Source organism: Filicampus tigris, chromosome 3 (genome assembly GCF_054856515.1).
Source record: "Filicampus tigris isolate MCC_2025a chromosome 3, RoL_Ftig_1.0, whole genome shotgun sequence".
In the NCBI taxonomy this organism is placed as follows: Eukaryota; Metazoa; Chordata; class Actinopteri; order Syngnathiformes; family Syngnathidae; genus Filicampus; species Filicampus tigris.
Genome location: NC_141219.1, coordinates 14,751,553 through 14,763,970, shown reverse-complemented (window position 1 = coordinate 14,763,970; position 12,418 = coordinate 14,751,553). Strand labels below are relative to the sequence as shown.

Genomic DNA, 12,418 nt, shown 5'->3' with positions numbered 1-12,418 from the left:
CACTGATCTTGATCAAACCTGCTTCATTTACAGCTTCCACTTGTAGACTATACTTGCTGTAGGGCTCAAGACCAAAGATGGTTGCTTCAAGGTCTAAACCCTGAAGACAGAAATGGACAAAAAATTAAGTAGACCGTCATAGTCATGAAAGCAAAGCGTAAATATTTTCCCATAACACGAAAAGACTGGAACAATAACAAGCTAAAATAACGTGTCATGGGGATTTGTGATATCAACATTACAGCATACTGAACGAGGAGGAAGTGGCAGCGACAGACGACCGTCCCTTAAGGCTGCGTTCAAAGCCTGCTGAGTTTTTGTATCACACGTGCATCCTTTCGTAGCTCTCTCTCAAACAAACAGAGGCACACTGTGTCTGCCAGTAGCTTTAGGCAACGGGACCCAGTCCAAAAAGGCTGGAACTCACTGCGACAGCATGTATGTAACATCATTTACTAATTGATAAGGGACGCACTGATGTCTGAAGAGGGATGACATGCTAGTCTGGGATGGAGCACCTAAACACGTGAGATTGAAAGCAACTTTGCTATGTGTGTGCACATTTATGAGGAAAAATGAAATCATGTTACACATATTCAATCCGTAATTTGGAAAAAAAAAAACAAAAAAAAACACAACTCTCTCCTCAGGCTCTCACATAAAGAGATTAGCTGTTAGGCCAATTCCATGCAGCGGCGAGGGGATCCGAATGGCTGAAACGGAATCAAAAGAGAACCCAGACAAATCAGCGTGGCGTGGCACTAAGGATGAAGTGCCTGAACAATGAGGCCAATGCATGTCTTGACTGTCTCCATGTCTGCCAGCCAACGTGTTTGTCATACGCAGTGAAAAAGGATTAATAAGTCCCCGGAGACCCCTAGAGACGCAAGCTAAATCCTCCTGCAAATCACACAAGTTCAAAGTGGAAAGAGAGAGTGAGGAACATGAAAAGACAAATAAAACAAAGCACATAAGTAATGATATAGCGGGCAGGGAATTAGGCAAGAGTGATGGCAAAAAAGCCTAATAGGTGAGTAGGTAAATAACAGGTGAAGCAAATAAAAAGCGGCGCGACAGACGGAGGGAGGGAGACTGAACGATTGAGCCGAGAAGAGGTGAGAGAGCGCGGGGGGAACAGAGAGATAGATGTTACAAAAGGGAGAGACAGATTAAGTGAGCGCGAATGAGAGATCTCTCCACCTTAAAAGCCAGTGAAATATGTGAGGCATGTGGCCTATAAAGCGCTTAACATATGCACATTGTCAATAGCAGCATCTGGCGCTGGCAGCTTTTATAGGAGCGCAGAGACACTGCTACACGCCTCTAGATGGCAATACATTCAAACACTTTATCGCTGGAACGCACCGCATTAACGGCCTCCTCGCCGCATGCACGCGCGCGCGCCACGCACGCACGCGCGAGGAAATTGAGCACATCAGCCCGCTAACTGCTCACGCACACACAAGCAGGCCGTAATCAAACGATTTAACACGGAAGCACACTACTATTACATTCCATTAACAGCCCCCTTCATAACAATTTGTCCCAAACACACACAGACGCGCACGCGCATATGCACGCAAACACTTCAAGAAATCAACAAGATGAGGTAGCACAAAGTTTTAGGTGAGCAATAGCAAGAGAAAATAAAACTGATGACAAGCTGAACTGTGCTGTGAAGGACAACACAAAGGCGGTTCACCTTGTTACAGATTTAATATAGTGCTGCCTGTACGCAATTTGCAGTTTCCTGTTGTGTAAACGCGTTATAGTGGCACGCTAAACCCTTGCCTATTAGAGATTGGTGATTCAAAAATTCACCCACTTGTGTTTTCTCAGTGGCAGGAAACTCACCATGAAGCATGTTCAGGCAGTTAGAAACACACACAGGGTTTTCCGCTTACGCAAATGAGCTGTTATTGTTTATTTTCATCATTAATCAGTTATGCACATATTTTGGATTGTGCATCGTTTGTAACCTTAAATTGTCGTATGTTGGGAGTGTTATCAATTGAGAACCCCTTTTACGCATTTGTGTGACACTTAAGAATGTTCAAATGTTACATTTGCCTGTTCAATCAAAACTGGTGTTATGATGACCGGTGAACAGGGTTTGACTTTGGTTTTTAAACTAAGTTGTCATTACTTATTAGAGCAAGTTCGTTTTTTACAAGTTTTTATTTTTGTTTTTTTTTATTAGTTTTAGTATTAGTTTTATTTTGTATTGTTTTATTTACATTTATTTTTAGAGTGTCAAGTGCAACATGCAAAAAAAAGATCACTAAGTATTGTATTATAAACTAAAGTAAACTACCATTCTCAAACAACTGATTGACCTTCCTTGTTCTATACGGATGTACAGCAATACCAAAATAAATACATTTAAGATGAAGCCTGATGGATGCATGTATGATATTAATAGACAAAAACGAAAACAAGCGGCATTTTTGCCATAATTGCAGTTACAGTCGTTATATAAAGAGTTTTTTTTGTTTTTTTTTAAAAAGCATTTTGGCATTTTCATTTTTATTTTCCTTGGTAAACGAACACGTTTCTTCAATTTTACTTTCCTTATTTTTGTTGGTTTTCACTAACTACAATAACATTGCCTGGGAACAGAATCTATTTCCATTATTTCATATGGGAAAATGTGTTTCGGATGGATTACGGCCAACTTTAGCGGTTCCACAGCATACATTATAATCGGGTGTATAAACTCAGTTACACTTATGGTAATTATAATCAAAGATCACAGGGCAATGTGAGGAAAACCCGACTGCCTTTGGTGTGAGATATGAAAAGAAAGGTTCAGGTTAACCTAAAATCAATGTGCAAAAGCACATGTATGTGCGAATGACCACAACCCCTGTTAATCATGACAATGGCAGTGGAAGGGGAAGAGAGAGTGAGAGACCCGCAGAGAGAGAGACGAAGAAGTGCAAACGAGAGATGAGAGAATGATGCAGCAGGACGAGAAGTTCATTGCGTCTTCCCTTTGTCGTGTCTGGACTGCCGCATCGAAGGCATTTCATAAACGTGTGTGCATGTGTACTCCAACAAGCCAACCTCTGCATGCATCTTGTTTTTGCATTTGTCTCCAAAACTGCACATCCCTGTGTGTGTTTGTGCGTGATATTCAGGTGGAGAGGCATGCTGCAGCCGCGGGGACCAGTGTGTGATACTAATTAAGAGTAACCATGTGTATTTGTCAAAAGAATTATGCTGATTATCTCACAAAAAGCCCCGGCACCGGGCCCTGCGGAGACACGGGGACAGAGCAACATTAGCATATGGCCACGCACTCACATGTGCACTCTCCCTCTCTCTTTGTCTCCCTCGCTGACACACGTGCACAGGTAGCAGTCAAGTGAGTGATCATACATGAGAGAGCCGTGTCTAATGAATGCTGAATGTGGACCAACTGGTGGGCCTCGGGTATGTCCCGCTCCACAGGCCACCTCTGCCCTCGCTGCTCCATTATATTAAGTCCCGGAGAGATATAACAAAGCACCGCGCTGGCCCGCCGCTTCTCATGTGTCGCGCTTCTTTGTCCGCGTGGCAAAGCACGGGCACGGATCACGTTCAACTTCAATTCAACTGCGCCCTATTAGGACAAGCTTCGGCCTGAGAGGTACTGGGAGAGCTGTAATTGTTTTTGGAGGTTTCTGAGGTGAGCCAGAGCACTGCATGCTGCTATTTGGTGCCCCATGCCAAGCTGGCAAGCCTTCTTCACGTGTGTGTGTGTGTATGTGTGTGTGTACACATTTATTTGCGCATGCCTAATTCGATGTTGCTGGGACAATTGCCCCATGTATGTTTGCAAATGCCCTGCATGGGTGTCCCCACTAGTCAGTGTGACTCAGACAAATTGTGACACACACACACACACACACACACACACACACACACGACCAGACCCAAAGAGTGCCATTAGGCATGTGTTGTGCGGGTGGCCAGCACAGAGGTAGAGCGGGGCCTGCAGGGGTCTGGACCAGGCATGCCCACCTCACACTGACATCCATGATTAGCTTTGGCGGCTCCCTACCTCGGGAACACAATATTTAGCGTGTACAAGCTATTCTGACTGTGCCTGTTTGATTATGACATGTGCTTAAAGACCAGTCAACGTCAGGCTGGTAAGACGAGAGGGATGGCATTCCAATATCAACAAAGTCAAATACAGTAGCAGGTTGAACACAATATGCTCCGTAAAGCTGGCGGATTTTGGATTCATTAGAACTTCAAAACCAAATATTCCCAGGTTGGGACTTTTCGTGTTATAAAACTGTGAATTGTCTAGAAAATTATTTAAGTACACAATGTGGTGATAAAGATTTAAAGTCACAGTGAGTAACTTTGTGGATGTTCACGTCAATTTTTAACATTCTTAAAGTGGAAGTCAACCCAAAGATTGTCTTTCCAAGAATATGTTCTATGTAGGCCCACTAAATAAAACATGGCATTCTGGTTAATATTGTGTTTGTGGAATATGAATTAAAATCCACCCGTTTTTAGTCAACTCAGGGGGCGGCCATTTTGCTACTTGCTGTCCATTGAAAATGACATCACAGGAGCTCGGGGCTCAGGTAACAACCAATCACGGCTCACCCATTTTATGAAGCTGAGTCATGACTGGTCGTTACCTGAGCCCTGAGTAACTGTGATGCCAACAAGTGGCAAAATGGCCGCCCCCTGAAATGGACAAAAATGGGTGGATTTTATTGCTTGACTCAGACTCCACAAACACCCATTATTAATCAGAATCATTTTTTTGGGGGGGGTTTCTCCTAAAAAAAAATAAGTGATGAATTTAAAGTCACGCGGTGCAGAATGTTTTTTTTAGTATTGTAAAGAAAATGTTTGGCTTGACGTAACCTTTAATTGTTATATAAGTGTAAAATGTGTACAAAACAAAACACCATACCGTAGCTTTGATTACAAGTGAAAGAATGGAGCAGGCATTATTCATCCTGTAAATTCCAGTGTATATTATTCTTGCCATTTTATACACAGTATGTTTTGTAAAAAGTGTCAAAAAGGATGCAAAACACACAAAAAGTTACCATCATCATTTGGGACTTATATTTTTCCTGAATGATTCAGATAAAATTACACATCTGGGGTGTTCGACACCACTGGGAATCCATGTTTTTCATTGAATTTCCAACCAAGGGCAATAATAACAAAGTAGGCATTTGACAAAAGGGTTAGTTTTAGCATTGCCATCACTGATGAATTGGAACCTACAACATAAATACAGTGTAAATGCACGTACCTCAAGATGAATTACTCATATGATTGAACTACCAAAAAGATGCAAGGTGACAATGAGTGCATCCAATGCAATCAGGTTATTCAACCGCACCGCAAGACTTTCATGAAATAAACGATAAATTCTACACGTCTCAAAAATGTATTTGACCCCAACCACTTTAAACATATTGAGTCAGATACCACTCAAAATCCAGAGACTTGATTGGTTGTGGATTGTGACTGGTTTAGTGGTGACAAGAAACCCCAGCGGACAAAACAGCCTAACACCAAATCTTGTTCATAGTCTTATTTCTTCACATCGGCTACATCATTGCAATTCAAATCTAATGCAAAGAGGGTTTTCAACCAGAAGGCTATTACTACTTCCATCCATCCATCCATTTTCTGAACCGCTTATTCTCACTACTCTCTGGACAGAAAACGAACCAATAAGTCATGTATACCGTGTACAAAAACTGCCTGTCTTCATGTCCACGCGTAGAGACAAGCAAGACTCCTCCAGACCAGACTGTGCACACAAGTAGCAGCTTCTTTTTAAAAAAAAAAACAGAAAACAAACACGCTCTCACACTTTGAAGTGATGACCATCATATTGTGGCTGCCATTACGACAAGTGGCCGGGCAGCGCACCGGATGGTGGACGCTCTTCACAAAAGACACAATAACACACAACCTGTTATTACCGTAAGAACCGAGAGAGTGAGCGAGCGGGAGGAAGAAGCGGTATAAAACCTCTCGAGAAATTATCACTTGCATGAGTGTGAGCGGTACGGAAGAGGGGAAAGACATAACAACAGTTATTTGGAAGTGCGGTATAGAAAAGCTCGATGGAAATGCATGGCTGCGGAGGGAGGAGTTAGAGGAAACATGAGAAGATGGAGATTGCAGCAAAGAGGAGCAGCCCTGATTATTTGGCTGCTTATGCAAAACGCTGAGAGCCCTCCAATCAGAAGTGAAGACCTCTAACGAAGGGGTCTGATAGGCCGGAGGCCCTAATGAACTCTGTATGCAAGTCCTCTTATCCCTTCTTCTCTCTTCACCTGTCTTCATCCTCCTCATCGCTCTCCTCTCTCGCCTTGCTACCTCTTCTCTCCACTCCTTTCTGTCCGCGGCTCGTTAAAAGAGTAAAGCAAGGGCAAAGCCTGGTAATTCTTATTCTTGTAGCTAGCCTTGATCCCGGAATGCTTCTGCACCTCGCCAGCGCAAGGACAGGACAGGCGCAGCAGAGGCTTAGAGGGTTAAACGCAACAAGTCAACGTTTCTGTCGACAGGCAATGAATGGAAGTAGGGCTGAATGACTTTAAGAAAAGATTGAATTGCACTTTCGATTCAATTAACGATTTTCTTCAACTCGAGCTTCAGTGCAATATTAACTGTGTACATTTGGAAATACTGTATGACCATACCATCAAGACATTAAATGCTATTACTCTAATAAAGCATGTACACTAAAGAGGCTGTGTGAGGGAGGCAGTTCTTTTTCAATGTTTTTAAAATGGTCCGATAAAACAAAGCCCATTGCTTGCCATCATGTATACAAATACAATTATGTGCCTTTTTTTTTTAAACACATTTTTTTAAAATTTTGCTCTGATACTGTACATGTTTTTAGTACATAAACACAAGATTATAAGTACGTGTTTTTTTCATATTTTAGTGAGAGGCTTAACTGCTTCAAACAGAGACTGAGGGCTTAGCAATATGTCCTGAAATTCATATCATGGCATTGAATGGAATCCTTTCACAGTAATGGTGAATGTTATAGTGTAAAAATCATAATGGAAGTGTTTCTAAAGGGGTTATTTAAATATGAAAGGTAAATATTTCCTGTTGAAAGGGTCAGAAAGTATATTTCTTTTCTCTCTATTTCTATTCATTCAAACTTTGCATTTTCATGTAAACATGTCTGCTTTTTGTCATTTTAATTTCAATGTAATGAAATCAATTTAACAAAAAAAAACAACACTCCTTTAGCAAAGTTAAATTGTTTTAAAACCTGATTTTTTCACTTATTGTGTAAATCTTAAAACTCGGTACTTTGTGGTGCAATATAGTGCACATATATGCAAATAACATTGCTGATGTTATAAATATTGAATAACATTTTGATCTCAAGCACCTCATCATAGCTGACCTCAGCCGTAACCTATTAATTTCTGGTTTTGGAGCGTGTGCTAACTATGTATCTGTTGTTTTATTTTATCTCTAGATACTTATTAATTGTATTTCAAATTTTCTGTTCATACCTGATCGCTATCCGCCCAAACGCAGTTCTAGCCAGACATCTGTAAAAAGTGGACATTACACCTAAGCACTTATATTGGTCTTTCCCAACTCTGCATTTCACCTTAGCGATTAGCATTAGCTTCTCCATCTACTCATGTTCTCTCTTCTTGTTCAGTGTTGCATACTTAGCGACTCCTCATTTGCCTTCAGTGATAGTGCCACTTGTTAGAAGTGTAGCTTTTTTGCCGCCACATTAATTCATAAATGTGATCCAACAAAGGTAAAGGAAAAATATTAACAATGTTTGCTGTTCATATGACTTGCAATTGGGATGTAGTAAAAAAAAAAAAAAAAAAATTGGGATGTAGTAAACATCTGTTGAGTATTTTAACAGAAAATTATTTGAGTGCTTTGTTTTGAAAACCCAAAACTCTAGCGCAGGGGTTTTCCAAACATTTTGCAATGAGGGCCAGATTTGGTGAGGTGGAAATGCGGGGGGCCGACCATTTAGCCTGAAATTATTTTTTACATGCAACACCAATAAATCCAAGCACATTTTCGCAACCGTTCACGGCTGACCTGTTTTCTGAAGCTGAGCCGTGATTGGTCGTTACCTGAGCCCTGAGCAGTTGTGATGTCATTTTCAGTCGACAGAAGTGACAAAATGGCCGCCCCCCGAGATGGCTAAAAATTGGTGGATTTTGCTGCCTAACTTATATTCCACAAACACAATGTTAATCAGAATGCCGTGTTTCAACTAGTGGGCCAGCTGGGAACATATTTTTGAAAAAAAAATGTGTTTGAGTTGATTCCCCTCTTTAAGTAATGCCACCCTGTGTGTTTGTACTCAGGTTAAGGCATATGTTGACCACTATCATTTGTTTAGCTGCCACATATTCTACATCTTCCAAGGGTGTATGATTAAGTGTACACGTGCCATATCTGAAAGCTCATGTTGGCTTGAAACACAGTTGGCTGGCTGGCCCGTGCTCTCTGATGGGCCCTTAATGGTAAACTAACAGATTGTAAACATGCTGCTTGCTCTCTCTCTGACTCCGCTCCCTCCATCAATCTCTTCCTCTTTTCTATCCTAATTCCACTTCCATCGCCACTTTCATTTCTTTCCTGCTCTCCTCACCTCTTCCTTCCCCCTGACATCCCCATTTTCTACTTGCCCCTTTCCCTTCCCTCCCTCTCCCCCCCCCCTCTCTCTCTCTGCTGCCTTTCCTGGGGTGTTTTTTAAACAATGTGTCCTTCATGTACGGTTGGTTACGGGGCGTACAGAAGGACATCATTAGCGCTGGTGGTTAAGCTGTAATTTACACCATTACCGAGGTAGGGGCCATTTTTATTGCCTAGTAAATTTCAGCTCTGAAATATTTAGACCATATGGCTCAATTTGTGTAATAACCTTAATTTCCAAGCACCCTTCAGCTCCCTTCCGCACCGGCTGTTGTTGGCGGATGATGTGTGCGCACGTTTGCATGTGTGTGCACGGGGAGCATACATAGACACACGCGCACAGAGGCAGGTGCATGGCGAAAATGTAAGCGCATACACTTGCACTTAATCTCTAACATCCACATTAAACAATGTCTTCCACACATGCATTCGTTCGCCCCGACTCACACACACACACGTACGTATGCATGCCGCTAGCAGATTAATAGGGTGTCAGCTTGTGTTTGGGTGAGGGAGCGTCAGGCGTCGGCCAGATGGTTCTCAGGGATGATGACTGTCAGGGGTCCTGCTCTGATCAATGGCATGTATTAATACGGCACAAATAGAGAGAGAGAGAGAGACACACACACACACACACACATTCACATTCTGATGCACAAACACATGCAAAAAAAATGTAATCCACGCACACAGAAACCGCATGGAGTAATCCAACAGAAAAGCGTGCACAAATTCACACATACATACACATTGGTCTCCTTTCCCCAAGGGGTCCCAAGGGCCAGAGTGAAACATCTGGAGGAGCCGAGGGAGGGAGGGATATAGAGGACGGGACAGTAAAGAGGAGATAAAGGGAGGGGACGGACAGAGTAAAAAAAAAAAAAAAAAAGTGATGCAAACAGACAGAAATGAGAAGGTGGCCGTCTAATTGGCAAATTGAGATGAGGAGATGGAACGAAGGAAAAAGAAAGCTAATCAATATAGTAAAAGCAAAAGAAAAAGTAGAAAGGCAGAGAAAGCAAAAAGAAGAAAGACAATGGAAAGGAAAGCAGTGTGGGTCCTGTAGCAAGCTCCACTAAACAAATGTGTGGCTTTTGTCCTCTAAAGTCCACCCTCAGAATGTGGTGATCAAGCAAAAATAAACCTGAGTAATGAGAATCGTTCTAGTGTGGAAATTAACTATAAAAAGGAGGGAGAAAAGCTTGGGAAGAAGCAGAATGGCACGCAGTACAGCCAAGAACTCCGCCAAGGCGGAACAAACTCAAGCCTGTCGGTTTCTTCGGACCTGCTAGGCAGCTATTAAATATGCTGAGTGGTTGTTCCTGCTCTGAGCTTAAACTTTGGGGCAGGTCGTGACAGCCGTATTAACCATGATATGGAAAAAAATTGAACCAGATTGGGAAATCATTCCTAATGAAGCTCTCTGGTCACCTGTTTACACGTGACCATCATTAGTCGCATTTCGGGCTGAGTTGAGAGACAGAAGCAGGGGAGCTATAAAACACACGTAAGCTTGTCGCCTACGTGTGAGGTAATGTGGAGGCGCTTTTTTTATTAGCTGCCGCTACATGACATTACTTTTAGGCGACACACACTAATTGAACCAAAACTCCCCCAGAGAACTGTTCGACCTTCCTTCATCCAGCCAACGGCCATGCTGTAATACTGAAATACTGTAAATATATTTTAAATAAACCGCATAGGTTCAAGTATTCAATTAATTGAGAAAGATGAAAATGAAGGACATTTTCGCAATAATGGGGACAGGAGTACACTAATCTTGATTGGGTCATAGGTAGCTATAATGTATGACACGCTGCTCCACCGACCCCGATTTATATGCCATAATTTTGCCAAAATTAATGTAAAAAAAAAAAAAAAAAAAATCTCAAAATGCTTGCAAAAGTGAATACAAATTATTGCTTGAGTTGTTTTTGTGAAATCCTGCTAAATAACAGGCAAACCATAACTTCCTTATCGGCGATAAGAGCTGATATTACATGGGATTGAAGAGAGTAGAGAAATAAGGAGGCCCAAAAATAGAGCCGGAACGCAAGGAAGTAATCCTGACAGCCATGTCCGAGTGACTAACACGTCTGTCACTGAATTGCAAGGCATGGCGAGAGAAAATGTGTGCTGTGGGGCTGCACGTGTGTGTGTGTGTGTGTGTATGTGGGAGAGACAGTGCCAAACAGCGTGTCGGGGTCTAGCAAAGCAGGCCGCCTGTGCTCCGTACCCTCATTCCGTCCGATTGGCGTGATGACCCCATTAATCAGCCAGTCTGGCACAGAGCAAAGTTCCCAAACCGGCTCGATATCAATACACACACAAATACATACAGGTCCAAAGGACACCGGTGGGCATTCGCACACACTCACAACAAACGGAGGTATGTGAATAGGAAAGATTTAAAAAGAAGGCGGGTTTATGATGAGAAGTTGAAAGCATTTGGGGTCATTTTCAACCTCAGAATAGGACTGGGGTGCTGCTCGTCCGAGCGCTGACTCACATCTGTGACTCTGATTTCTGAAACAGCATGGAAATTGTTGAATAGCTATTTCATAATCATATCAGATTAGTTGCCAAGACGTCGGACAGCTAAATTTTCTACAGAATCTAAAAATAAAATAAACATTTCCATATCAAGGTGGCAGCCATGTTTTTTGTTTACCTGTGACTAAAATACAAACCTCCTCATAACCTCTAAGTGGACCTTTACAACTTCCCATCAGTCTTGAATGCCACTTCATAACAGAGTAAATAAAACATGTTAAAATCCCCTCTTAATCTACGTTGCGTACGTTTCTCATTGACACTCTGTGTGTTTGTGCAAAAGCAGAGCATCTGCGGTGAAGGCAGGAGCGTGACAAATGACTGCCACCAAAATAAGTCTATGCCATGTCAATGAGCCTTCCGTCTACACACACACACACACACACACACACGCACATACACACAAACAGAGTGTTCCATATCAATGAGAAGGTGAAAGGTCTCCATTTACATCTTGTATTAATTATGAGTGACAAGCCAAAGGTCACAGAGGGAGAAGAGGCCACGCGTTTGGACAGAATATAGATCTGTACTTGTATCTCTTCTCCATTCACTTTCCTCTGATCTATCACCCTGCCTCAGCCCTCTCTTAGTCCTACGCACCTCTTTTACTTCTAGGCTGGCATTGTTCCTCTACTCCTTTTCAACTCCTGTATATTCATTCATTTGGGGGCCTTTTGCTTTAGCTAATGTCACAGACTCCCACCAGACTCGTGATGGAATGTACACACAACCATGGTCATTAACATAACCATTGTAACCTGAATTGTGATGAGGTACACCTGCACAAGTTAATAAGAGTCAGATTTTTTTTTTAGTTCTTTAATTAGTGTACCTAATGAGATGTCTACTAAGTGTACTTTTTACATAGTGTACAGAAGTACTCTTTGTTTCAGTATTGAGTGTTTAAAAGAAAGCATTTGGGAGTCTGCACGTGGGGGTGTGTATGTGTGTGTGCTTTTACCTCCACAGTGAGTGCAATCACTGCAGGTGAGTTGAATGTCGGGTCCAGCTGGTGCTTCTTGTAAAGTAGTTTATAGTGAGAAATGACACCGTTGGGCTGTTTTGGCCCACTCCATTTGAGATGGATAGAGTATGCACCTGTGCACGACATGCGGGCTCATCACAAGCAAAAAAGAAATACTGTAAAGTTCAAATGAAATGCAAGTTTCATACAACTCAC

General features: G+C 42.1%; 1 protein-coding gene across 8 annotated transcripts in view; it reads right to left on the bottom strand.

Moving 5' to 3' along the window:
- ush2a (Usher syndrome 2A (autosomal recessive, mild)) overlaps positions 1 to 12,418 on the bottom strand; it is a 188,645-nt gene that overhangs the window by 15,305 nt on the left and 160,922 nt on the right. For all 8 annotated transcript variants that reach the window (XM_086025800.1, XM_086025798.1, XM_086025799.1 and 5 more), the window contains 2 exons: positions 12,200 to 12,336; positions 19 to 100 (listed from right to left, as the gene is read on the bottom strand). In XM_086025800.1, the coding sequence (XP_085881926.1) occupies positions 19 to 100; positions 12,200 to 12,336 (219 nt within the window). The remainder of the gene's footprint in view (positions 1 to 18; positions 101 to 12,199; positions 12,337 to 12,418) is intronic.